The following is a 27,438-nucleotide window of genomic DNA, read 5'->3' as shown; positions in this document are numbered from 1 at the left end:
AGACACAGAAACACAACATTCTTTTTCACAAACCATGGAAATTCAGTGGGGGGGAAACCCTGCTGGTTTAAGACCAGAATTAAGGCTATCTCAATCTGGCTCAAGTTCCACAAAGCCAGGAAATTGGAACCTAAGGCTGATGCCTTAACAGAGGTGTCACATGATCAGTAATGATGATGTGCAGTGTCACAATTTGTGCTCACTTAAGACAATTCCTTGGTCTTTGAGTTCCAAATCAAGATTGGGAGGAGAGAGTGCCTGGCACCAGCAAAGATGTTCTGAAAGTTGGTTGAGCAAGTTAGGAAGGGAAAGAGTGGAAGAAAGAAACCATTCACTCTGTTTTAAAGAATCAGCTGAAGTGGCTTCCAAAAAATTACACAAGATGTTTATGATAATGATTTATGAAAATGAAAACCACATACTGAACTTTTTGTTCCAAATCGCAGCTCTCTAAAATGTGTGGCACAGTGATTCTGGCCAGAGGAAGGATTCCTTGGTAATTTGAAATAGTGGTGTATTTTGCTAAATACCAATTTTGTCAAATGGCTTTCTGGAAAAGAAGATGATTGCACAAAGAATGTTCTAACTTCTAGAAACTTGCGTTTTTGCAAACTGTTCTTCTGTGTGGGCTGATTTGTGTGGTGGATAACTTGATGCTCCAAGCTGTTCATTGGCAAAACTCATCAGTGTAGTTCATGTGCTGCTGCCTTACTCCATTGTAGTGCCATTTAAGTAAATAGAACAGTTGCTAGATATATAACTTGCAGGCTTCAGGTTTCCCAGGAGTATTCTAGGATTAAAACCATGCAAGAAGTTTGTGGATTTCAGCCTTCATGTCTTTAGGATAATCTCTGTAGCTATTTTAGTTTGCCATAGCATTCTGTAATGAAAGACAATCTTTGCTTGAGGGCAAAATGCATACATTTTGACGATTTTTCTCTAAACAGAGCAGTATGGAAGCTATTTAGTGTAAATGCCTAGATAAATGGATGCTTTATCGACACAATCCCTGTGTCCTTTCTAAGACAAATGATCTCTTCATGGCTCTGTTTCACAAAATGCAACCTTAATACATTGTTGGAAATAAACACCCTTCCTTGCTTCCTATTCATCTTGCATCAAAAACCAAATAATTGTATCAAGGAGCAGGCTAGGGTCTCATTAAACTTTGGCATTGTAAAGTCAGTTGGCTTCCAATGTCTTGTGGGTTGGGAAACATTTCACCTGGGGACAGCATCTGCTCAATTATTTGTAATCTTTTCGGTCCCCCCCCCCCTTTCTCTTACCTTAAGCTGTTTGGACACCTGGGGCTTGTTAGCTTAATGCAGTGGATTATGTCAAGCCTCAGTAATATGAACTGATGCATGCTGAAAACAATTGTGTAATATGGTTTTGTTTAGTGGTAAGGCAACAGTGTTTGATATCAATCTGGCAATGCACATCGTGGATGCATTTTTATGTGTAATGCATTTGGTTGGCAGCTAGTTTGGTTTGAGGGCTATTTTAGGGGAGACATGAGAGCATCTTGAGTCAAGGCTCTGGTTCTAGCTCATCTAGAATAGGCTGTATGACCTCTCCCAGTTAATCAAGAACCCTTGACCAACGGCACTTCTGTCTTATCTGGTGGTGTTGCAGCCACTGTACAATTTAAACTTATTAGAAACATTTAAAAACAAGAAGTTAAAAAAAAAAAGAGGTACAAAACAATGTAGCAAATAAAACAGCAGTGTAAAAGGCATCTGGCAGCACCAGGTGCAGAATCAGCAAAATATATTGTTTAATTGTGTACTAACATTGATGTGTACTAACCCTGATTGTTCCAGGTGCTATATAAATGTGTTTCAGTGTGCTGAGTACTTCACATACATTCTCTTGGTAATCCTTATGACAGCCTTGTGAAGTAGATCAGCATTGCTCTCCCCAAATTATAAATGAGGCTGAGGGTGGGAGAGAGTGGCTTGTCCAAATGAAACTTACTTAGTAAGCTTACTGCAGGGAGATTTGAACTGTGGATTGTCTAAATAGCTAAGATGCTACACTAGTTCACTGTATTTGGTTTTGTGTTGGAGGTGGGGAGACTTCAGGATTCATTCCCTCCCCTCTGCCTCACCTCTTCCTTCCAGAGTCTTGCTAAAGGTTTGAGAGAACCTTTGGTAGAGAAAATGGATGCCATCCATTCACACTGTATTTCCAGTTCATCTTGGAGTTATGGTGAATTTCCAGTTCATCTTGGAGCAGTAATGGGAAATGTTTTTTTGCCCCAGGGCAAGTAATCACAGGTCACAACTGGATCAAATCCATGGTGGGAGGACTTCTGTGGTCCTCATCTGTGTGGGGTCTAATCCAGCTCTTATTTACTGCATTAAGAACTGTGGTAGCCCGAATCGCACAATAATGTCAGCTTGACCCTTGGTGTGGTTTGTGCAGATGGACTACATTAAAAGTGAAAGGAGAATGTACAGCAGCAGTGTGTTAGGTTCTTCCGCAAACTTTTGTTTCAGTATTGAGTGTCATTACACTGTGTTTAGGTCTCTTCATGCTAACTCTCCCCATCAGTTTTATGTATGATTGTCAGTGGTGGAATAATTACATGGTTGAAACTGAATATAGCCTTTTAAAAAGGGGATGGGGGGTAGATTGTAGCCCTGCTGATGCATTCATACAATTTCTTGTGCAAGTAGAGATGTGGTGATAAATTATATTTAGCTTCAGTTCTTGATTTTAATCATGCTATCACATGAAAAGCAGCCAGTTCCTGTTTTTCTGTACTTTATAAATCATATCAAAGTCTTGGCAAAAGACTCAGGCATCAATAGAGCATGAGATATGATTGTGAGATGTGTGTGATTTTTAAGGAGGCTGCAATGGCAACCTCACTGCAACTTGGGAGTATCAAACTTGAGGCCTAAGTAGGAGTCTTGCCTATGGCACTCACCCAAATAACTGACACATCTTTAGCTCTTCCTCTGCCCCTGTTCCCCCAAAACTAGAAGCATTGGTGTCAAGTAGAAAAGAACAGAGTGCACTGATATAGAGCAAAGCATAGAGTTTATAATATGCCTGCATTAAGAGCTGGGTGGGAAGGCATGGATGGTAATGGTGGATTACTAGAGACAAACTCAAGAGAGTTCAACTCAAATTGGTTTAGGTCAGGGCTAACAGTTCTACGAATTTGTATAACCCCCTCTCCCACCGTTGCTCCCCTACAATTGGTATTCAGAGGCATACTGTCAGCTTATCTTATCTTATCTTATTTATTTATTTAAATTTTATATCCTGCTCTTCCTTCAAGGAGCCCAGAGCGATGTACTACATACTTGAGTTTCTCTTTCACAACAACCCTGTGAAGTAGGTTAGGCTGAGTGAGAAGTGACTGGCCCAGAGTCACCCAACTAGTTTCATGGCTGAATGGGGATTTGAACTCGGGTCTCCCCGGTCCTAGTCCAGCACTCTAACCACTATACCACGCTGGCTCTCTATACCACGCTGGCTCTCTATACCACGCTGGCTCTCTATACCACGCTGGCTCTCTATACCACGCTGGCTCTCTTATAAGCATCAAGACTAGTAACCTAACCACTGATAGACTTGTCTTTCATGAACTTATCTCTTCCCCTTTTAAAGCTATCTAAGACAGCAGCTATCATTGCATCTTGTGACAGAAAGAGTTCCATAGCTTAAATTTGCTGTGTGTGAAGAAATTCTTCCTCTTGCCTTCCCTAAATCTCCTGTAGATCATTTTCATTGGATGACTCTTGGTTCTAATGTTAAGGGAGAGAAACTTTTTAAATGTGCTTTCTTGATGCCATGCATAATTGTATAAGCCTCAAGCATGCCCACCACCTTAGTTGCCTTTATTCTAAATTAAAGAACCTCAAACATTGTAGCCTTTCCTCATAAGATAGATGCTCCAGCCCTTGATTATTTTGATTGCTCTTGCCTGCAACTTTTAAAGCTCTACCATATCATTTCTGAACTGTTCACAGTATTCCAGATCTGGCTGCACCATACATTTGTATCAGGGCATTATAATATTAGCAGGCTCCTATGCATCAGTTACTGCAGACTACAGAAGTATAATTTATTTTATAAAAAATGGCTCTGAAATGGAGCTTTCTGATATTATTGGTTGGTGCTTTGAATAAAACCTGTATATAATGAACTCCGATATAGGTAGTCCTTTGAGTACTGATTCAGGATAACAGTTCTAAAAGAGTGGCTGTTTTAGACTCTTGAAGCCTAAACAGAAAACTCTCTGTGGCATATACATGGGTGTCCACAGGACTTTTATCCACTGGGGTGCGGCAGGAGGGCCAGGCCTCAATGCTATACCCTCTTCCCTGGGGGCAAGACCTACTGAATTCAAAGGGACTGACTCAGTCCGAAGGGGAACTGCCTCCGCTCCCCTGCCACTCACTCCAAACACCCATGGGCATAAACAAACTACATAATTAGATGGAAGACGATGAAACCTTAGATTGTATTGGAGTATCGTGAGAGAGAAAAGCAGTATGTAGAATGCTGTGTAATTATTATAGATTTCATGAACTTTGCAAGAAGAAAGCTTTGCATATGATAACCCATTGGTGGTGAAAGCTTCTGTTTTCACCAGCTGGTGTAAATAACCAGTTAAGTCAAATTGTGCCATATTCCTGATTATACAAATGTTAGGCCAATAAAGAACCTTTAATATTACCAGTTTAAATCATAGACTGAAAATAGATGTGCAGGAGAGGCCTAAGGGCCTTGTTTCAGAACTGTCACACAATTGAACTGTAATGCTTTGCCATAAAGATTGGTTTTTTGTTGTTTTTTTAAAGTGTTATCAAAACATAACTCTGAGGGAGTTGGATCCCTCATTGTTGAGCAACTACAGGCCTGTTTCCAACCTTCCGCTGGGCAAGGTGATTGAGAGGGTGGTGGCCTCCAAGCTCCAGACAGTCTTGGAGGAAACTGATTATCTTGACCTATTTCAAACTGGCTTTCAAGTGGGCTATAGGGTGGAGACTGCCTTGGTCGGCCTGATGGATGATCTCCAATTGGCAATTGACAGAGGAAGTGTGACTCTGTTGGTCCTTTCGTACCTTTTGGCGCTTTCAATACTATCGACTGTAGACTGTTGTTCTTCAAAATCTGAACTTTTGTATGGTGTCCCTCAGGTCTCTGTATTGTCTCTGATGTTGTTTAACATCTACATGAAACCACTGGGAGAGATCATCAGGAGATTTGGTGTAGGGTGCTATAAGTATGCTGATGACACCCAAATCTACTTCTCCATGACAGCATCATCGGGAGGGGGCATAACCTCCCTAAATGCCTGTCTGGAGTTGGTAATGGGCTGGATGAGGGATAACAAACTGAGACAGAATCCAGATAAGACAGAGGTACTCATTGTGCGGGGTCGAAACTCAGGAGATGATTTTGATCTGCCTCTTCTGGATAGGATCACACTTCCCCAGAAGGAACAGGTATGCAGCCTGGGGGTGCTTCTGGATCCCAACCTCTCCCTGGTCTCCCAGATTGAGGCAGGGGCCAGAAATGCCTTTTATCAGCTTCGGCTGATACGCCAGCGGCATCCATTTCTTGAGAGAAACGACCTCAGAACAGTGGTACATCTGCTGGTAACCTCTAGACTAGATTACTGTAACACGCTCTATGTGAGGCTGCCCTTGTATATAGTCTGGAAACTACAGCTGGTTCAGAATGCGGCAGCCAGGTTAGTCTCTGGGTCATCTCGGATAGATCATATTACTCCTCTATTGAAAGATCTACACTGGCTGCCGATAAGTTTCTGGGCAAACTACAAGGTGCTGTTTATAACCTATAAAGACCTAAACAGCTTGGGCCCTGGTTTTTTAAGAGAATATCTTCTTCGTTATAAACCCCGCCGCCCATTGAGATGATCAGGAGAGGTCTCTCTGCAGTTGCCATTGGCTTGTTTGGTGACTACTCGGAGATGGGCCTTCTCCATTGCTGCCCAAGTGCTTTGGAACACGCTTCCTGCTGAAATAAGAGCCTCTCCATCTCTGACTTTTTAAAAGTCTTTAAAGACACACCTATTCACCCAGACTTTTAATTAAATATTGTTTTAACAGTTTTATCATCGTTTAAAATGTTTTGAAAGTTTCAGTCAATCAATCAACCTTTATTACGGTCAAAGACCATAAAATTACAAGTTAAAAGAAAGAGGGCTAATAAAAGGTACAAATTATAAGTTACATGTTAAAAATAAAGGTGATTGCAAGTACACTGCAAAATATCATGAATAGGCTGAAATTAAAAATAATTGCAATTTAAAAAGAGACAAGCTGAAATAGATAAAAGTTACATATATTAATACTAAAAAATTTAAACCTGCTAAAAATAGAAGAATACTATATCTATTATAGAAAATGCATGGAGAAGATAGAATATAAAATGGTAAAATCCAGTTTAAAAATTAAAAAGCAATAAAAAACAGTAAAAGCAGTAAAAACAATAAGAGAGGAGGCATGGACAGGCCAATGTCATCAGGAGTCGGATGAAGGCTAAAAGGGCTCACAGCCTATCATCCTCCGACGAATGCTGACGCAGCCACACCGTATCTGGCAACACTATGTATGGGGGAAGGCTTCATGTCAGAGAGCAGCCAGAAGCTGTAGAATTGACTCGTACATCCTGTGAACTTGTTTAACAATGGGAGAATGAGAGAAGCATGAATGTCTCCATAGAATGAGCAGTATAGGAGGACATGCTCAGTAGTTTTGATCTGTCCTGAGCCACAGGGGCATAGTCGCTCAGCAAATGGGATCCTTCTTTACCGGCCCTCTAGCACTGCTGAAGGGAGGCTGTGGCAGAGAGCCAAGGTGAACGCCCTTCTGTGATTTGGGATCTCCATTTGGGTAAGATACGCTGCAGGAGAGGCAGTATATCTAAGTCCCTCACTGATATAGAATAGAAATCAAATAAATGAAATGAAATGAATAAATGAATGATACAGAATGTTGGGACACTACTGAGATCAGTTTGGTGCTCAATGTCCGTAATGTGCAGTTTGATGGTTGCTTTTGCCTGATCATAGCCCATATTGAGCAGGGCCATTGGAGAGAGAACCAGGGTCGCTAATTTTGCTTCAATTGACCGTGCCCAACTAAATTGGTAGTCATCGTGAGGGATTAGCGGGGCAAGACCAATTGGGGTTTTAAAATTTTTAATTGTAATGTTTTAACTTTTACTATGTCATTTATTTTGTTTTAACTACTGTTTAAAGGGTTTTTTGTGTCATTTATTTTAACTAATGTTTTAACTTTTTGTTTGTTGTAAACCGCCCAGAGATGTGAGTTTTGGGCAGTATAGAAATGTGTTTAAACAAACCAACAAACCATGGCCTTTTGATTGACTCCCTCCCTCCTCTTTTTTCCCCCCACAGCAAGTAACAGGGAGAAACTTTGGTGGCAAAGATTTTCGATCCGGATTAGAAAATGGAGTTCTGTTGTGTGAGTAAGTAATGCTACATGTTGAACTACTAGTTAAGTATGTTCTCTCATATAAATCTCTATAAAAGAATCTGTGTGTTTCAGGTTATTGGTAGCTGTGGAGGTAGAAGTAAGAAGGATCCACCCAGCCATTTTTTCCTAGTTGTAGTCAAATAGATTTGGCTGCTTGACTTGGTTTGGGGATTTCACCAACTGTCTTGTTCCTCAGTATGTGTTGAAAAATCATTAAACAGATTATGCTGGGACTTGCTGAGAAGTTACTTTCCCAGACCTATTGATAGTAATCGTACAATCTCAAGCCAAAGAAAAATTATTGTGAGAGCATCTCCTAGTTAAACAAATTTTGCCAAAGTAAACAACTGAGCCTCATAATCAAATGTGTTGCATGTTTAGGAATTGGATGCTCATGGTGTGTTGTCCAAGCATCCCAAAACTATGCATGCACATCTGGTGGAAACTCTGCTAATCTGTTTCTAGGGTTCATAAGGGAGATTCTCAAATATCATTCCACATTTGTTTTAATATATAGTCTTCCCTTGTTGTCTAGCTCTCATAAAAGCATTCTTCAAATCTCAAAATCAGTCTTGACATGACCAGATTTCAGCCATGGTGTATTGCTCTAGGGATGTGCATGGACCGATTTTTGCAGTTTGGAGTGAATTTGGACTGAATCACAGGTCTGTGACTTGGTTCGGTCAAACCAGCTGGCCGGGCTGGTCCGTCCAACTGTACCAGCTTGAACGCGTTTGGTGGTTCGAGGGGCTATGCTTGTAAAGGAGAATCCAGTGAGGATTCCCTCTTACAAGCAAAGGGGTATCCAGGCTTGAAAAGATTTCTAAATGGTGGTTGGGAGGCAGCAAGACAGCACCTTTAAAAATAGATGTAAGATGAAATGTAATGATCTGTTGAATTAGTTAAATGCTGATCAAGATAGTGTTTTGATGATTAGGTAGGTAGTTAACGTTGTATTAGAATTCTGTCAAATACATCTATCTGTCAACCCAAATCTAATTATTGCCCATAATCACTGTTTTGCCATGCACTGGTATAAGTTGTAGTTCATGGGATTTATCCATGTAAGGTCCAGTTTTGTGACACACACAAGAAATATTTGGATGCTCACTGACAACACTGAAAAGAATTGATGTCTTATTTTCTTTCATGGGATGAAAATGATAGCACTGCTTTGCTTGTTGCTAAGGCAAGCACAGTTTCCTCCCCCCACCCCCAGTTTTGTCCCCCCCCCCATTCTACTGGTGGACTGTCCATCTTCTTATTGTGTTCGAAGTACAACACAGTAAGCCATCATAAAAACTAGGTTTTTTTCTTTTCTTTTCTTTTTTTAATTAGAAAATTGTTCTTGGGAAAGTAGAGGTGGTGGATTCATGATGATATAGTGATAGCCATTCAGCACCTACTACTGGCTTCTGCTGCCAATTGACAGAATTGGTTTTCCCTGAGTTTCTCCATCTGAACAAAATGCTTTGAGTGTGGTTCCACAGTGGTCACACTGCTCACGGTTAAATGTGTCTGTATGTACCTTTTAATTCTTCTTTCTCCATCTTAACAATTTTAAATGCTGAGCTCTTGGAGCTGTTACAAAGACACTTGCCTGGAATAAACTGATAGGTATGTTTTGAAAATTAGAAGCGTGACTTCTTACGTCTTTTAGGTGTGTATTTTCTGTGTTCCTAGTTCTTGGCTAATAGTTCCTTTGGAATAAAAGTGATTCGTTAACAGGGGATTAAGTTACTGTTTGGCTCATGTTGCTCTATTAATCTCACTCTAACCAATTTGTGAAACATGGTACAAAAGAAAAAGAGTATTTTCAGGCAAATAAGATTTATCTAGCCAATGAGGTCTGCGTATGTAGCTCAATATGTAAATTGTTATCTTAAACTGAAGTATGGACAACCCCTATTGCATTGCATGTAAATTGAAAGTAATATGCACTTATGGTGCTGGGGGGTCAAAGAAACCCCACAAAATGAAGTTGTAATAATGTAATCACTCTTTAGCATCTATAGATGCTTAGTCCAGAACCTGTTCCTTCCATGTACTGTGGGAAAGGAGCATAAAGGCTGGACGGACACTCTTTTAGATTTATAATAAACCAAGTTCTTCTCAATATCTCCACTCCAGTCAGTATAAACAATGCTGATCTAGATAAACTTAGTAGTCTGACTGTATAAGGCAGCTTTCTAGATTCAAGCCTTGTGAAATGCAAAAGTGTTTAAGGCCTGTTTAAAAGCAAATGTGTGGGGAGCGAACAAATTTCCATGGGACCACCACCACCAAATAGGCCCTGTTCCTCGAACCTTCCAACCAAATCGGAGTTGATGGCGGGCCAGAGAGCAGGGCCTGAGATGCTGACTTTAAAAGTCTGGGGGCTTGCTGTGGGCAACGGTGGTTCTTGAGATAACCTGGACCCAAACTATTGAGGGCTTGGCAGGTTAACACCAGAATCATTGAGCCTGGAAACAAATTGGCAATCGGTGTAACTGGGATAAAATTGGTATAACCTATGCAGACTGCCTAACTCCTACCAACTTTTAGGCAGCTGTATTTTAAACTAGCTGTAATTTTTTAACTGTCTTTAAGGACAGTGCCATGCAGAGTGTGTTGTAGTAGTCCTCTCTGGATGTGGCCAGCACATGACCAACCCCAACCCCTGACATTGGTGGTCTAATACACAGTTTGTGCATATCATGTTGTCAGCCCCTCAGCTGGTCATGACCACTTACCTTGCCTTGCCAATGGGAGTCAGGTGCTAAGGTGTACGGAGGGAGAACTCCCAGAACATATTTTGCCCTTAACACTGAGGAAGAGAAGATTGAAGAGCCCTCTGCCTGTATCTCAGATTGGGAGAAAGTGACTGACATGCACCACAGCATGGTGGGGGAGACCCATTGAAATCAGGGGGTGTACTGGCAGCCAGATGGGAATGGGAAGCCTCTGATAATTAGATGTTGCGCTCAGGCATATGCTGCTTCACTCCTTTCCCTTGTTTCCTGCTACTTTCCTAACCATCACCCCAGCTGGTTCTACCTCTTCCCCCCGCTTTTCTCCTTTAGCCTCTGCTTTCTGTGCATGTCCTTTTTTTAGGCTGCTTGTCTCTCTGTTGGCTGCCTCCCAACTGCCTGTGTCTACTTTGCAGTTTCTCACTTCAGTCCCAATACCACAATTAAAATACATCCTTTGCTTCAGTGGAGAATGGTGCACATGTGTTTTTAAATAGTTGAATGCAGGGACATGGCAGCTGGAAATTGATTGGTGCCCCACTCGAGTCTGAAGTGCATCATTCCAGTGCCATGGTTCCCAGCTGATGGTAAGGCTTGGGTATTTTGTACTCTTGTATCCATGCCTGAAGGCAAACTGAGCAGGCTGACTTCCAGTTTGACGAGACTGTTCCAGAGGTGGTTCTTATCCTGAGAAATTTCAAGTAAAGCTACGGATCTTATGGGTGTAAATTGTGGAAAGCGAGGGGAATGGTCCTTGCCTTAGCTGCAAGGTTGTGATCGCATTATCAAAAACAACAACACTTGCTGTCCTGTAGGCAGGGTTCAGAAAAGCGTATCAGGTTCAAAATAGTCCATCTGTGACTAAACAATTGCAGATAACTTTATTTTAAAACTGCATTGCATCTGTGCTTGCTTTTCTGGATTACTTCATATTATTTGCACCATATAGTTTGCGTCCTGTTTAGCAACTAAAGAATAGAGTGCTTTTTTGGCACCCTGTTGATTGGAGGAGATTAGGCTTTGTTTCCTCCATAATGAGTGAAGAGAAGACATATTATTTCATTGGCAGCATATGTGTATGGGAAGCTTGATGGTTCTTGCCCGTCTTTGCAATAGCCAGAATTGCAAGATGGTAGGGGGATGGCACAGGATGGGGCACTATGTTGTTCTGTGATCTAGCTATAAGCAAGCTACATTTTGGTTTCAGTGTGGTGGTGGCTGAGAATGGCTGAACCTGGCCAACGTGTGCACAACCAGGCTTAATACTCCTGTGTCATCAAACTTTTCAACTCTGACGCATAAAGTAGGCAAAGGGCTTGCTTAGTTTCTGTGCTTTGGTCAGCTATCAGAGTACTGTACATAATTCACTGACCTCTTATTAAGTCTGAAGAGTAAATGCAAATTTTTGCCTGTGTCCTTTTAAAATACTTGAGAATAGTGTTTGGGAAAGGAATGTGTAATAATCGTAAATTGGGTAAAGGACAATTGGGCAAAGGACAAAGTAGACTTGGGTAAAGGACAGATCTGCAAGTGTGAAAACCTTTTGAGACACTATTCTCTTTTGGACAGAAAGAAAATAGACGTCTGTTTTTTGTAACATTACTCGTCTCAATTGTTAATGCAGCTGTGCTTTGGTGTTAACCTCTTTGTTTTTTTAAGGAATGATTTCATAGCTTCTGGCACAGTGATTTGATTTGACTGTTACTACATACAGCGATTTTAGCAAGAGCCATCTTTGTGTGCCAGAATGAGAGGCAATTCCTCTTGAGTGTTTTTTTAAAAATAGTTTTGCTTAAGTTAGTGTTACTGTAGAAGAGATCACAGTTGCCCAGAATCTTCCTGGTTTTCTCCCCATGCTACAGATTTGCTAACATTCTTATGCATAAATGAACAAAGCTGTTTTTCTGTAGACTCTTTCCTTTGACTGTAGAATTCACTTGCTACAGAGTTGGCATGCCTAAAGCAGCAGTGGCAAAGATTAAACCTATTCCCCTTCCTTTTAAAGCACATAATTCAAAATGACAAAATGCATCAGAAGTAAACCTCCTAGGGATGTGAGTTTCAGGCAGTATAGAAATTTGTTAAATAAAAATAAAGTACAATAAACACTCTTTCAAAACTGAATGAACCTCAAAAACTACTTTATTATAAACATGATTAACATTCTTTACATAAAGGGTGAAATATATAGGAGTAAATTAAGCTTGGAAATTTAACTGTTGAGAGTAACTGAAAATAAAACTATCAATCTGATAGGCAGACTCAAAGTGTTTTCCTAGTGGGAAAAACAAAATAGCAATAAATTTAGGAATGCTGTTGGTGATAATTTCATATGATGAAATTGTAAGGTTTGACATTACCCTGCTTCCAATACTTCCCAGTGAAATATTTTGTGTGTCAAGAATAAGGGGTTGGAGGACAGTTAAGAAATGTGTCCCATCATGAGTAATATATGGAAAGGAATACAGGGAAGAGAGGGGTCTTGTCCCAAATGTACTAATTCCAGGCCTTGAAATAAAGAGTTTGATTGATACAAGGACTATAGATCTGAGAACTGTACCCCTAGATAATGTTTTGGGTGGGACATTGCAACTCAATAAAGCTGTTATCCTTAAGGATGATTTACAGGAGTATAAGGCAAGACAAAATGGATGCGTCTTCATTTAAGATGACAATTGATTACACATTCAAGGTTTGCTATATAATTTAGGCATACATCTGTATATCTGTCAGCACATTAGGATAAAAACTGATTATTGTAAAAGTGAGTAAAATATGGTACAGAGCAACCAACTCTGCCAGTACCGAGGGAATCCATTCTAACTACTTATGTCAGTTTCACTTGCCTGTCTGTTATGACTAGGTTAACTCTAGGCCTATAGGCAAATGTTTGAACAGCTGTTTGTAATTGCAACAGTTGTTTTAAAGCAGCAATTCATTGTTAATACCAAGTACTCTTTAAAAGTATTTAATGTGATATAAACAGTCTTTGAATAGATATTTTAAAATGGGCATTGAGAGAGATTGCAATTAACAGACAAAAATAAATAACCTAATATGTAGAGTGATCTCTAAAATCAGTAAGAAAAAAGGGGTTTTAAGTTCTGAACCAATTCCCTTTCCCCCATCTCTTGTAAGAGATCTTATAAAAGGTATCTTGGGCTAGGCCAAGGAGCAAATTTTTGCAGGACTCATTTGTCTGGAAAGTTACAGCAGTCTGCAAAGCTTCACATGAAATTTTATGCCCTTTTAAATGAATAGAATACTAGTGAGAGTTATGGGTTTTGGTTTTTGTTCCAATCATTGAACACTGAAAACTGGTTCATTGTGGATAGTAATATCACTAATTATTATAATTGTTTGTGTATATACTTTGAGATTTAAGAGGCAATTATAACTCACAATACCACTGTAAGAAGGTCGGTATTACCTCAATTTACCTTAAGAGAACTTATAGTTGAAAGAGAGGAAAAGCTGGTTTCAGAATCAGGGGTAGTATTCAGTGTTGAAATTATATGCAGTGCTGACTTTGGAAGATGTTCTGTGCCATTCCTGGCAATTGCTTTGTGAGTCATTCTCCTAAGTTCACTCAGTGACCGGTTGCATTTTTTGGTACTTAACTGGTTAACTTGCCACTGTATGTGTTTAACAATAGTTTGGCAGAATATTCACACAGCTTCTAGCAAAGGGAGGTTCTTGTTTTTGCCAGACAGTTAATTTATTTATACCCCAGTCCTCCAGAGCACTACTGTTTGGGGCAGCTCACAACAATAAGATAGACACAGATACAATAAAAGTAATAAAATTAACTAAATTTTAAAAAGGTCTGATTAAAAGCCACCATTATTAGGTTCAAATTAAAACTGAAAATTATAAAAAGCTAAAGAACCTACCAGATATAACAAAATAATAATGGAGCATTAAAAAGCCTCCTTTAAAAGGTGCGTTTTAAGATTTTAAAAAAACCAAAACACTGAGGGTTAAGTTTTAAAAACTTAACTTTGCTTTGCTACTGCAAAATGACTTTGTGCACGCCAAAAGCAGATACTTTTGTCTTCCTATGATGAATATGAGTGACCCATGTCATAATGTAACAAAAGGCTGACGATTTTCTGAGGTTTACAATGCTGTATATTTGAATGCCAAACCATTATCGGCTTCATGTATTTGGCTTGCATGTAGCCTGGAGGGAGGCGTCAAGTCTCATTAAGGATGGAGACCAAAGTTCATGCAAGGACATTGGAAGCCATTCGGTGTCGGGCCAGAATGGTAACCTGCCATGTTCTATTGTTCAAGATATAATGAGAAACGAATATTATAGTTTGGCATGGCATCAGTGAGCAAAGCAACAAGCGAAGGCTGCGCATCAAGTGAAAGCTATGCAAAGTTACAGCCAGAATGACCCCTTCTGTATTATAAATCGGGGGAAATATAGTTGAAGAACAGAATGAGAGGCGTCAGTAGCTCTTGCCTACTAACACTGGGATCCAGAGAGCTACTTTGAGTGCATCCAAGGACTTTGGGAGCATCCAAGGACTAGTGGAATGTTTGAGGGTTTCCCCCGCTTTTCCTCAATGGCAGACCCCCTTGCCATGCCACAAACTACTTTTGAAATTGCCCTTGGTTGGTGGTTTGGCACATGGCATAATAGGCTGCTCTTTGACAAACATAATCCCAAAGCATCCTTGGGCAAGAGCCAACTACTCATGTGGTTCTTTTGGACCATTGGGAGAAAGCACCATTGAACTTGGTGGTGCTTACTCCTTGCATCCCCCCCCATATTTACTGTTATAAAAATGGGCTGTAAAGAGTGATGTCCTGTGAATAAACATTTTGTACCTCTCCCTTAACCACCCATCCCTTCCTAACCAGCAGAGAGGGCAGAAGAGAGGAAGGGAAAGAGAAGAGTGGGAAACGGAGGGCAATATGGGGCAACAGTGAGACTGTACTTTATGGGCCAGACTACACATTATGTTAAATACTTAATTTGTCCCTGCATATGTTGTGGTTTCTGTTAAATAGCAGCTGAAGGAAGATATCTGGATTGAATTGATGTACAGAGAACTGGGGATATCCTTTCCCACTTTGTCATGGTCCTGGCAAAAATCATGCACAGTCTGTTGTCTGGGGTAGAAGCTTCTCTTTGGAGGCATGATAATTTTGGGGAGTCTAGCAGAGAGCGAAATATTTTTGTTGTTTCATTAACTTGGTGCCAAGATCCTGGCCCAACTCACCTACTTTTATGGGGCAGGGTGTGGGGGTGGAGTACACAGGACCAAGCTATTTGTCTAATGTGCCAAATATGTTTGTAGCAAGACTGCTCCAGAGTAGTCTTCGTATAACTTGAATAATATCTTCCAGATCAGTCTGTGGAACTTAAATACTTGCCAAGTATGCAAATAACACCACAGAAGTTACTAGCCCATTCTGGATAAGATCCCAGTTGAATTGGGGTACTAGAACATTTTCTTGATGCTTTCCATCTGTTTCAACACTAAATTCTGTTTAAATTTTACCTTAATCCTCATTCATTACAAAATCTTCTGTAAGAATGATTGACATTGTGATTTTGCAGAAGTAAGGTTTTGTCCCCATGTGCACTTTTCCTGCTCCTGATTCAGTATTTTAGATTTGAAGAGGAAATTTGAGGAAAATTCCCTGGCAGGTGGGAGACCTTAGCATCAGAAGGGATATTTTAGTAGAGATGGGCAAAATTCTCCTTGGATTAATTCAGAAATTTTTTACAACTTCAAAATAAATAAACCAGAAGCTCTTCTATCATTCCTCCACAGCAAACTGCGATCTGGAAATGACCAACCTTATTTTCTCCCTGTTTAATATGATTTTAAACAACATAATAGCATAATACAGTATAGTGTTATGCTATATAATATAGCATAATATAGTGTTACAAGAATAACCATCTATTATATTAATTCTCGTAGACGTGCCTCTGTGGGGATGTGTCCCAGCAACCCAGCGGATTGGCTGGGCAGTAGAGGCGCCGGATTGGCTGGGCAGCGGTTGGCCACATAGGGAAGTGGCCGCTTGAGGAGGAAAGGAAGGAAATCGGGCAAGTGGAGAGGAGAACTGAATGGACTGGGGCAGAAGGGAGGGGGGAAGCTGTGGGGAGAGAAAGCGGCGGGGCCTGGCTGGGCAGAGACAAACAGCTGGCCGCTTCGGAAGACGCTTGCTAGAGGGAGGGCCATGCAGGAAGGAGCCGGCTGAATGGTTGGCTGCCCGACACACCAGGGACTGGAGGAAGGAGGAGGCGGCAACGGCCAGTAGGGAAAACACAAGCAGGCTAAAAAGCGGTGGGCAGGTGGAGCACAAATGAGAGAGAAAGAGGGGGAAACGGAGGAGGGAGCAAGCTGGGACAGAGGGCTTGCAGGGAGGGGACTGGGGCTGAAGGCTTAGGGGGAGGGGACTGGGGCAGAAGGTGGGGGGAGTGTACTGCTGCACAGATGCTCTGTGCGGGATCAGCTAGTAACTATATTAAACCGCGCAGAGCATCTGTGCTCTAGTACTTGATTGCTCCCCTCACCTGAGCTGCACTCTTGCTCCTCATCCTCCATCCAGTTGCTTCCATCCCCCTTACCCCTCTTGGTCACTCCTCCATCCATTTACTCCATTCCTCTTGCCCTTCTTGGTTGCGGCTGCAGCGTTGCTGGCGCCTATTGGCCAAGCTGCAGCCCCCTATACCCAGAGATCTCCCCACCCTCCTTTACCTGCTGCCGCTGCCATGGCCACTTGTTCCCCTCAGGCTGCTGACAGGCTTGGAACCATCCCTCACCCTTCCTTCTTTCTCTCTTCCCCTCCCTTCTTTTTCTCTCTTTCTTTCTCCTCCACTCGCTCTTCTCCTCTGTCTTTCTTCCCCTCCCTTCTCTTTTTCTCCCTCCCTCCCTCCCTGAGTTATCAGATCTTGTTCATTTTGTTTCCTCATCTAATTCACACAACGGCAGCCTCCTTCTCCTGATGGGGCTCTTTCCTCCCTCACCAGCCCTCTCCTCGCAGATCCCTGCCCACTTTCCTTTTATATATATAGATTCCTCTCCTCTACAATCAAGAACATCTTCCGACCAGTAACAGTTGCATTCCAACTGTCCTTAACCATCACAGGCTCCTCCTGCCTATCTGCATATGGAATCCCCTCTGCCAATCACCATGGTGCTTCTGCTCTCACAGGCTGCTGCTCCCTATCTGCATATGCAGTCCCCACTGCCCATTCAGGTGCTTCTGTTTGCGAACTCTTGCAAGGGCTGCCACGTAAAGGATTAGCCACGGGTACGCCTTAGAGAATTAGATAGATAGATAGATTGATTGATTGCTCCATTACATTGAACAGGAGGATATTCAAGAGGCTGCATGGGCAAAACCTGGGGGGCCATCCCCTTTGGAGGAACGATGTGGGGGAGGATTGGCTTCTGCTACTCTCAGTTTTTGTTCCTGTAGCCCAAGACTGGACTTCTCATTTTGGCACCCAGGATTTTCTTGTAGTGATCTGTCAGGCAGTTTCAGGCTGCCAAACCAAATAAGTCCAACCCAGCTTTGGAGACCTTCAGAAGGAGTCTTTGAGGCTGGGCTGGAAGATTAAACTTTGCTCAGTGTGGAAAGGTCTCTATCCTGGCTGTGCAAATCATTTGTCAGCCAGGAAAGCTGGGAATTATTCTCAGCTCAGATTTTAATCCTCTTGAGAAGAATTTGAGGGCATGTGAAGCTCATCTTTTCTTTTAAGATGGATTTTAATGAGCCCCCAAACTTCTTTCCTGAGTGTGGCTTGGCGGAATTTTGCTGGTGTATCGAACCTTGAGGTGCACAGGTTGCACAGCCTTGGTTTTGCTTTCACATAACTTGCAGAAAGATGGCCTCAACTTCCTGCATGCTGGAAATAGGTTGTACATATTGGAACCTCCAAAATAGCTCCGTGCACACAAGACATGTCAGCTTTCACTGAAAATGTTGCATCTAGTTTAACAGTCAGACGCCTTAAGAGTTCCTTTCCCATCCTTATTCAGCCTGTGAGTGCAAAAGCACTGTGAAATAGTGCAATAGGTTCTTGTGTATAATTGCTTATATTCATTAGTTGTCATCTGAATAGTTGCAGAATAATTTTTATTAAGATTAGTTTATGCAAAAATACTATTCATTACAATTCACATAATATTTATTATCACACATATTTCAACAGCATATAAAATTCATAGCTTGTGCCCTTAAAACTGGAGTAGACTGTCTCATTTGCTTAGGGGCTCAAAATAAAACATACATGCTTGGTCTTGCTAAAGCAGCATTTGAAAAGCCATATGCCTTTAAAAGTTCAAAAGTAGAAAAAGCTTTCATATCCCAATCAGAGGAGATTTCATGTTCAAATTGCTGCAGAAACCCTCTAGCTCGGTCTCCCTACAATGAGAGGGTAATTGAGCTGTCTCCTTTTCCTATGAATATTTATATTGAAAAATACCCTATAAAGAATACTTTTGCCACTGTAATTTGGGACATATGCTCCTTTATTGTCAATTTTACCAAGATCTATGGCACAAAACATACAGTTCTTTTTATAAGTTGTCATCCAGGTTGTACGGACTCTTCTTTTCTGGACTATTTTCTAGCTGACCAGAATGATTTAATGTCTTACAATGTGGCTACGTTTTGTTTGATAGCCAGTAAGATTTGCCAGGAGCTCATTATGAATTCAATTTAGCTGCTCTGTTTTGAGGTTTAACTTGCTAATACTATATTACAAATTTTATGGTTTTCTCTGCTGGGCTTCTGTATGTATATATTATTATTGTACTGGTCTGTGACTGTAATAAAGTGATTAGATTTGAATACAGTATTTATATACTGCATTTCAATAGTTCTCAAGGTGGTTTACATAGAAAAATAAATAATAAGTTAGATTAGATTTTTCCCTGTCCCAAAAGGGCTCACAATCCAAAAGGCAATACAGGGAAAACACCAGCAACAGCTTCTGGAGGGATGCAATGTTCACTCTAAGGCGTGCACGTGTGTGTGCGCTCACACTTTTTTGAAGTCAGTTAATTTTGAAGCTCAGTTAATTTTAAATCCCACTCAGGTTGAATCAGGAAGGCCTCACTCTGAATGCAGGTGCACATACACTGCCTTGATACTGCCGCCCAGAACAAAATTCATTCCTCGCACGGATGAAAAAAAATTAGAGAGAACACTGGAGAGATGCTGTGCAGAGGTTGGGTAGGAACAGTTGCTCTCTTTCTGCTAAATATAAGAGAATCACTACTTTTTAAAAAGTGCCTCTTTGCTTAGTTAGCAGAGGTGATAGACTGATTGATTAAGTGCCGCCGTCAAGTCGGTGTTGACTCGTAGCAACCACATAGATAGATTCTCTCCAGGATGATCTGTCTTCAACTTGGACTTTAAGGTCCCTCAGTGATTCATTGCTGCTGTAATCAAGTCCATCCACCTTCCTGCTGGTCATCCTCTTCTTCTCTTTCCTTCAACTTTCTCCAGCATTATGGACTTCTCAAGGGAGCTGGGTCTTCGCATAATGTATCCAAGTATGATAGTTTGAGCCTGATCATTTGTGCCTCAAGTAAAAATTCTGGATTGGTTGGTTCTATGATCCATTTGTTTGTTTTCCTGGCTGTCCATGGTATCTTCAAAAGTCTTCTCCAGCACCAAAGTTCAGAAGCGTCAACGCTTTTTCTGTCTTGCTTCTTCAAAGTCCAGCTTTCGCATCCATAGAGTATCATGGGGGAAAACATTGTCCGAACAATTCTAATCTTTGTAGGTGTGGACACGTCACAGCGTCTAAATATCCTTTCCAAGGCCTTCATTGCAACCCTACCAAGTGCTAGTCTACGGCGTATTTCTTGACTGCTGGAATGGTTGATGGTTGATCCTAAAAGGCAGAAGCTACCCACCACTTCAATATCTTCATTGGTTGCGGTACCCGTTGTCATTAGTTTAGTCTTCTTTACATTTAGTCGTAGTCCCATTTTTTCCACTGTGCTCCTTGACTTTCAATACTAGAGCTTGCAAATCATCTGCATTCTCAGCTATCAGAGTGGTGTCATCAGCATAGCGCAGGTTGTTGATATTTCTTCCTCCAATTTTAAAACCACGCTCATCTCCTTCCAATCTAGCAGGGGTACTCCTGAGCTTTTCAGGGGCAGGGGGTGAAATTCTGAGGGAAATGAATTACCATTCAAATGAGCTCTTTGTGCAGCTAAATTCTCTGAGTTGCCTCTTTATAATTATTATTCTTATTGCTTTCAGTGAATAAACAAATATTTTAAAATAACAAGTATGTTTTGAATGTATTATGCCAAAGAGGAAGTGAAATTCCATGTCTATTTTGCTCCTTAAGGCAAAGGACTGGATAGTGAGGATTTTTCTTCTGTCTTCCTCCTCCTGCTTCCTCGTAAGCCTTTGTCCCCAACTGCAAATAGCGGTGGTCTAACCACATTTTTCATTTCCTCCCACTGCAAGCCTGGAGTCCTTCCTCTCTCTTCCCCTTCACCTCTTATTTAACCTTCAATGAGGCCAATGCAAACATTTTTAAAAGATTTATTTCAAGCAGCTCCTAACATTTGGCATTTGCATTAAGACCTCCAGGACTTGCTTGGTTTTGTTTTCCCCCCTGAAATCTGAGGGAAATAGTGCAATTAAGTTTCATAGTTTATGCATCCTTTAACAATATGAACAAATTCTGCTCTTTTATACTCCCTTTTCTGCCATTTTTTCCACTGTGGAAAATTTTGTTAGCAGGTTGAAGGATTTATATTGGCTTTGTAAATTCTTGCATCAGTCAAGTATTGCTTGGTGGCATTGTTGTTATGCTTGCCTGAAAAGGGGGAGGGGAAGGAGTGATGCTAACTGAACAGACTACATCATTAAAAACATGTTCTGATTATTAAACCACATCAAAGTCTCCCCTGCCCCTTTTGATTGCTTCTCCCCTGATTGCAGCAAACTGGAGTTTCAATGCTGTAGGCATAACAGTGAATCTTATATTTAGCACTGTATGTATGCTGTGATTATCGTGGAAGGCTTCCCCATGAGGCCAGATGGCGTGACAGACTCAGGCGGTGATTGTGCCATAGGGTGGCAATTGTAGGCACCCTGCTGCTGCCCACAACCACAGGCATCCCTTGCCTGCCTGCTGCCACCACATTTGTGCCTTTTTTGCTTCCTTGCTGGCCCCCGCCATTCACCTCACAAGTCCAGGTGTTGCTCTCTTTCCCCTCTCAGCGCCAGCTTCAGTGTAGAGTGGACAGTTTGTTGCTGGAAGGGAGAGAAAGAGAGAGGGGGAAAGTTGCTGCTGGCTTATCAGTGGAGTGGCGGCAGCAGCTGCCCCTAGCCAGTGGGCAGCTCAGTGCTCTTCAGCTTCTGAAAATTACTAACATACTTTCAAGAATCTATTTTCAACTTCAGAGGCTAAAAACTTGATTTTTAAAAAGCCAGCAGAGGTTCTCAGTTGGGTGGATGCTATGCCCAATACCACAATGTGTACCTTTCAGGGGCGTAACTATAATAGGGCAAGGGGAGACAGTTGTCTGGGGGCCCACTGCCTTGGGGCCCCCCCAGAGGCAAGTCACATGACTGACTCCCCCAGCTGCGGTGCACCCGCCCGGGCTTCCTTCAGTTGTATTCATCCTCCGAAATTGATGTGAGTGTTAAGGCCTGGAGCTACCAGAACAGCATGTCTTTCTCTAGTACCATTAAATGCATCGTCTACAATTTACAAAATTTAAAAAAAACTTTTTAAAAAATTAGGATGATCGATAGTAGCACATAGGGGAGACACACACACACACACACACACACACACACACACACACACACACACACACACACAAAACTATGCTTTTTGTTACCACTGTTCAGTCTCATTTAAGATTTCTTTGCTTCATGAGCTGAGCTTCAGTGGGGTGGGAGGCATTTTAAAAGCTTGTCTCTGGGCCCACTCCAACCTTGCTACACCCCTGGTACCTTTCCTTCATTTGGGTAGAATCATTAGCACTGGCTTGTTGCTATATGCTGCTCAAGGTGAAAACAATGAGCTACACTGCTTCTCTTGCTGGTTCAACCCCCAGGCAGGAGCCAGTGCTGATGCTGCCCACCCCCTTGCTCGTCCCATCCCCTCACCGCTCAGATGCCACCCTCTTCCCAGTGCCATCACTGCTAACTCTTTGCAGGGTGCATGTGAGGCCATTGATCTACAGGGGTGTAGAGATGGTAGACTTTCCTTTGTGTTCTGTTTCAATCTAGTTCAGCCCAACCAGAATCATGTGAATGTGGAGGGTAAATCTCCAGTGATGCTACAAATGCAAAGAACCTTATCACTTTCAAACCTTCAAAGGTATTCTATATAATTTTTATTTTTAATCTTCTTTCCCTCACCATCAATGAGTTTGGAGAAAAAGGTTGAACTTCATGATAAGGGAACGTGTGTGGAGAGCATTGACCCCATTCCACACTCAATTGGTAGAATTAGTCAGTGAAAAACCCTCGCAGTTTAAGCACTGGCTCAGGGTTTTGAAATGACTATCTGTGAGAGGAGCTAGACAAAGTTAAAACCTTGGAAGATTAACCTGACTCTCTGATCTTGGTCATATACTTTGAAAAGATTTCAAGTGAACAGTTAAGTTAAGTTAGTCTCTGCATCTCTCTCTCTCTCTCTCTCTCTCTCTCTCTCTCTCTCTCTCTCTCTCTCTCTCTCTCTCTCTCTCAAGCTTAGGAATATTCTAACAATGCCCATTTCATTCCACCTTCATCTTTGGGCACAAGCACTAATGCTTTTTGTATGTCTCATTCTCTGCCTCCACATTCCTTGGCAATTTATTGGCCTCACAATGTTTCTTACATTCCCATCCTCTCATATTTTTTGTTTGCCCCTTACAAGAATCAAGTCTGGTACAAATATTGCCTTCAGTACATGGAAAAATTCAGAAACTGTCTCTGTGGTGGATTCTCTCAATGCAGGCATTATAACCTGTAGGATAAGTCCATGCAAGTTTCCTTTGGGGTGGAGAATTTCCTTCTCAGTCTCGGCTCTGGAGACCTTTTCAGCTTGAAGAAGACCTTTTCTCAATTTGATACTGGCTCCTAGTCATTTCATTTGCCTCTTCTATTTATTTTGTACACCATGACTTCAGTTTATTTTTAAAGTATTAGTTCAAGTTCCTATTGAGTTGAGAGCAAGGCAAGAAAAAAGCAGAGGGGAAGCAAGAGGAAAGTGGTCCATAGCCAGAAAAGAGCAGCAAGAGGAAAAATAACTAGTTGGTCAGGCCTTGATAGGGGTTATTTTTATTCTGTTTATTTATTAAATTTATAAATCACCTAATGAAATCTCTCTAGGTGTTTTATGTCCTCCCTAGGTGGTTTACATAGGCAATTAGGGAATACCACATAGGCAAACCTGGCTCTGAAACCTTCATAAGAATCAGGAAATACCACATTACCTATTCAGATCTATTGATGTAAATTAACTTTCTTGCTGGAATGGCTGGTCCCCTTACAGTTAACTTATTTGACTAAAGTTGGGTGGTACTGCACAGACTAAATCCTTGCTAAGCATTTTTCAGGGCGCCAGTTCAAAGCACACTGCAACTTGAAGTCCAGGTTGTATACAGATAAGCCTAGAGTTACTGATCTGAAATCAGACAATGATGTTTGCTAGCTCTCCCCCCGACACACACACACACACACACACACACACACACACACACACACACACACTCTTTTTGGTAAAGTTGATAGCCATGAGGTTTCAATGTAGTGGTATGTTGTGTCAAATACTTGTATCCCAACAGAAAGCAATTTGCAGTTAGTATTGTAACTGATCATTCATATGATGCACTCCTTTCTTGTGACAGGTTGCTGAATTCTATAAAGCCTGGATTGGTCAAAAAGATCAATAGACTGCCAACTCCCATTGCTGGATTGGTGAGTATCTGTAAATGAGATCTGTTAGTTGTCTTGTTTACATCCTAGTGTTGTGATGGCAGTTGTCCCAACACCTGTTCCAAGTAATGTGAGCGCATCTATCTTACTAAACTTGGGCAGTGTCACCGAAAATTCACTTTGCTGCTAGTGCATCTCTTGGGAGACATTCCAATTAGGGCTGTCACCTGGCCAATTTTAGACTGGCTGCAACTTTCTTCACCACCCATACAAGATTTCTTTTTTTAATCTTAGGGCAAAGTAATGGAGGATATGGATATGTGTGCATATGTGAATAAGAAATATAGGTGTTTTTTTCTCTGGGATATGCAACAATTCTAAATCCACTCTGTCTATTCCTTTGGAATATTGAATATTTTTCTTTAGTGCTATGGATGAAGTCCTGAGAGAGAGTTTGGTGGTCTGGAATAGTGTTCCCCTTTTGTTTGGTGGTTTCAAATAGCCCCTCTCTTCAAATTCCTCCCCCCCCCACCAAAAGGACTACCAATCGTTTAGTGTAGGTCATATCCTTAGAATAGGCACCTTCCCTCCCCCTCAAAACCCCTCTAACAGATGTTAAAACATTCCAGTGCTTGTGTGCTACTGCAAAAAAGCTTTGCCCTAACATACCAGAATGAGTAATTTTAGTTGCTTCTTCTCTTACATACTGTGGCTTTCCAGAGTAAACTTGTTTATAAATTTAATATTCTATAACTTCAAAATGATAAGAATGGCATTCTGAAGAGGAATTAATTAGAATAAAGTATGGACAAGATATGTCATTTGTTTTTGACATTTTATTAGCTGCTCTGTGTCTCTATCATAAAGATAAGGGCCAATCTGCAAAACTGAATTTTTGTATATGTATTTCTATACTACCCAACCCAAAAGAAGTTTGCATCAGTACAAAAGCAAGCAAAAACAAAGGATGAATTAAAACAATTTTTAAAAGCTAGAACACTTAAAACCATTAAAAAAACAAAAACCCCACTAAAGGCCAGATTTTTAAAAAATGTGTTTTTAGGGCTCTTTTAAGGCCATTACAGATGTTAGGCCTCGGATACAAGCTCTGAACCTATACTTTAACTAAACCTTAGCCACTGTTGGTTAGGCTTCTCTGTTTTACAGTTAGATATACTTTTAGCATTTCAAAATAGTAGAAAACATAAAGATGTATAACTGAATTTGTTGATATCCATCCTTGAAACCCTTTCTCAATCCTTATTCTTTGCTGGTAGAATTGGGATTGGAAATTCTTTAGGGCTCCCGCCCTTATACAGTAAAGTATTTGTGTTCATTGATGCTAATGCATAAATAAAAAATAGTATTAGTAATGGTAAAAATGACCAAGTGACTCCTTTTGACACAAGGCTGGTGTAATAAGGGCCATTGTGACTTGTGGGGATTAGCCTTGATTGCTAGTGCATGTCTATTAAAAGTTGCTTCCAAATAATTGTCTCAGAATTCTATTTAGTGTAGGTCATATCCTTTTTCCATGGGTATCTTCTATAAAGAACCTTTTTACTGATTTAGGAGGCAACATACTGCTAGCTATTGTTTCTCTAAATTATTAAAAGTATGCTGACTTTTAAGATAAAAACAAGAATGACATCCTTAATTGATCAACATAGAGACTTCTGGATTTACAAATTTTTAATACTTTGCTTTGCCTAAAACAACAGTGGACCAGTACAAATGATTCTGTCCTTTCCCACATGATTAGGAAGTATACCCGTGTGGGCCAGTGTTCCTTGTAACAGGGATTCCCAGATGTTGCGAACTGCATCCTTAGCTGCAGTGGCCTTTGGCTGGGGATTATGGGAGCTGTAGTCCACTGCATCTGGGAATCCCTATTACAGGGAACACTGATGGAGGCATGCTTGGTAAATGTCCCAACTCCCTCATGGCAGTCCCCTTTATTTAGTAAGTATTTTAAAATGTAATTAATTAATTAACTAGTCAAATTAATTGGATTTATGTTGTTTTAATAGTTTTGATTTCAATTGTTAATTGATTTTACAGATTGAGTATCCCTTATCTGAACATCCAAAATCCGGAATGCTCCAGACACCAGACAAATCCGGACACCACGCCGTAACAAAAACAAACACTTCTGGTCCCAAGCAGTCCGGATAAAGGATACTCAACCTGTAATTTGGATACTCAACCTGTAGTTGTTTTTATTTTGATGTTAACCAGTCTGAGCCATTTTGGGAAGGGATGTATATAAATCACAGAGAGAGAGAGAGAGAGAGAGAGAGAGAGAGAGAGAGAGAGAGAGAGACCGTTGTTCTGCTAAGCGAGAACTAAAGTGTGGAGTTTCACAAGGCTGCATACTGTCTCCAGTGCTCCTTAACGTCTGCATGAAATCACTGGGATAGATCATCAGGAGGTTTGGTGCAGGGTGTTATCAATATGCTGATGACACCCAGATCTACTACTTCATGTCCACCTCATGAGGAAATGACATATCTTCCCTAAATGCCTGCCTGGAGGCAGTAATGGGCTGAATGAGGGATAACAAACTGAAGTTGAATCCAAATAAGACGGAAGTACTGACTGTGGGGGACCGGGACCCAAAAGATGGTTTAGATCTGCCTGTTCTGGATGGGGTTACAGTCCCCTTGAAAGATAAAGTACTTAGCTTGGGAGTGTTCCTGGATCCAAAGCTCTCCCTGGTTTCTCAGCTTGAGGCAGTGGGCAGGAGCACTTTTTATCAGCTTTGACTGATATGTCAGCCATTTCTAGAGATGAATGACCAACAGTGGTATAAATGCTGGTAACCTCCAGGCTTGACTACTGTAATGCACTCTACGTGGGGCTGCCTTTGTACATAGTTCGAAAACTACAATTGGTACAGGATGCGGCAGCCAGATTGGTCTCTGGGACAACATGAAGGGACCACATAACACCAGTTTTGAAAGAACTGCACTGGCTGCCGATACATTTCCAGGTGAAATACAGAGTGCTGGTTATTATCTATAAAGCCCTTAATGACTTGGGTCTGGGCTATTTAAAAGAGTGCCTCCTTTGTCATGAACCCTGCCACCTGTTATGATCTTCTGGAGAGGTCCAGTTATGGTTGCCACTAGCTTGTTTGGTGGCAACACAGGACTGGGCTTTCTCTGTGGCTGCCCCGAGGCTTTGGAATAATAATATGCTCCCTGCTGAAATAAGGGCATCTCCTTCTCTGTTTTTTTCAGGAAGACCCATAAGACTCTCCTTGCAGGCTTTTAATTATTTTAATAATTTGCTTTAATAACTCTTTTGTGCTGTTTTTATTGTGGTGTATTTTA

At 41.2% G+C, this 27,438-nt stretch overlaps 1 protein-coding gene across 15 annotated transcripts in view; it reads left to right on the top strand.

Moving 5' to 3' along the window:
- LIMCH1 (LIM and calponin homology domains 1) overlaps positions 1-27,438 on the top strand; it is a 273,017-nt gene that overhangs the window by 84,094 nt on the left and 161,485 nt on the right. For 13 of the 15 annotated variants that reach the window (XR_008308119.1, XM_053253675.1, XM_053253673.1 and 10 more), the window contains exons 2-3: positions 7,409-7,479; positions 24,076-24,145. Coding sequence is in view for 13 of the 15 variants with exons in the window: in XM_053253675.1 (XP_053109650.1) it covers positions 7,409-7,479; positions 24,076-24,145 (141 nt within the window). In the remaining 2 variants the exon portion in view is untranslated. Of the gene's footprint in view, positions 1-7,408; positions 7,480-22,468; positions 22,560-24,075; positions 24,146-27,438 lie in introns of those variants that run through there. The other 2 variants (XM_053253671.1, XM_053253683.1) reach the window with 2 other exon arrangements.

This window comes from Hemicordylus capensis, chromosome 5 (assembly GCF_027244095.1).
Source record: "Hemicordylus capensis ecotype Gifberg chromosome 5, rHemCap1.1.pri, whole genome shotgun sequence".
Lineage (NCBI taxonomy): Eukaryota > Metazoa > Chordata > Lepidosauria > Squamata > Cordylidae > Hemicordylus > Hemicordylus capensis.
This window is presented reverse-complemented; position numbering and strand designations above follow the sequence as displayed.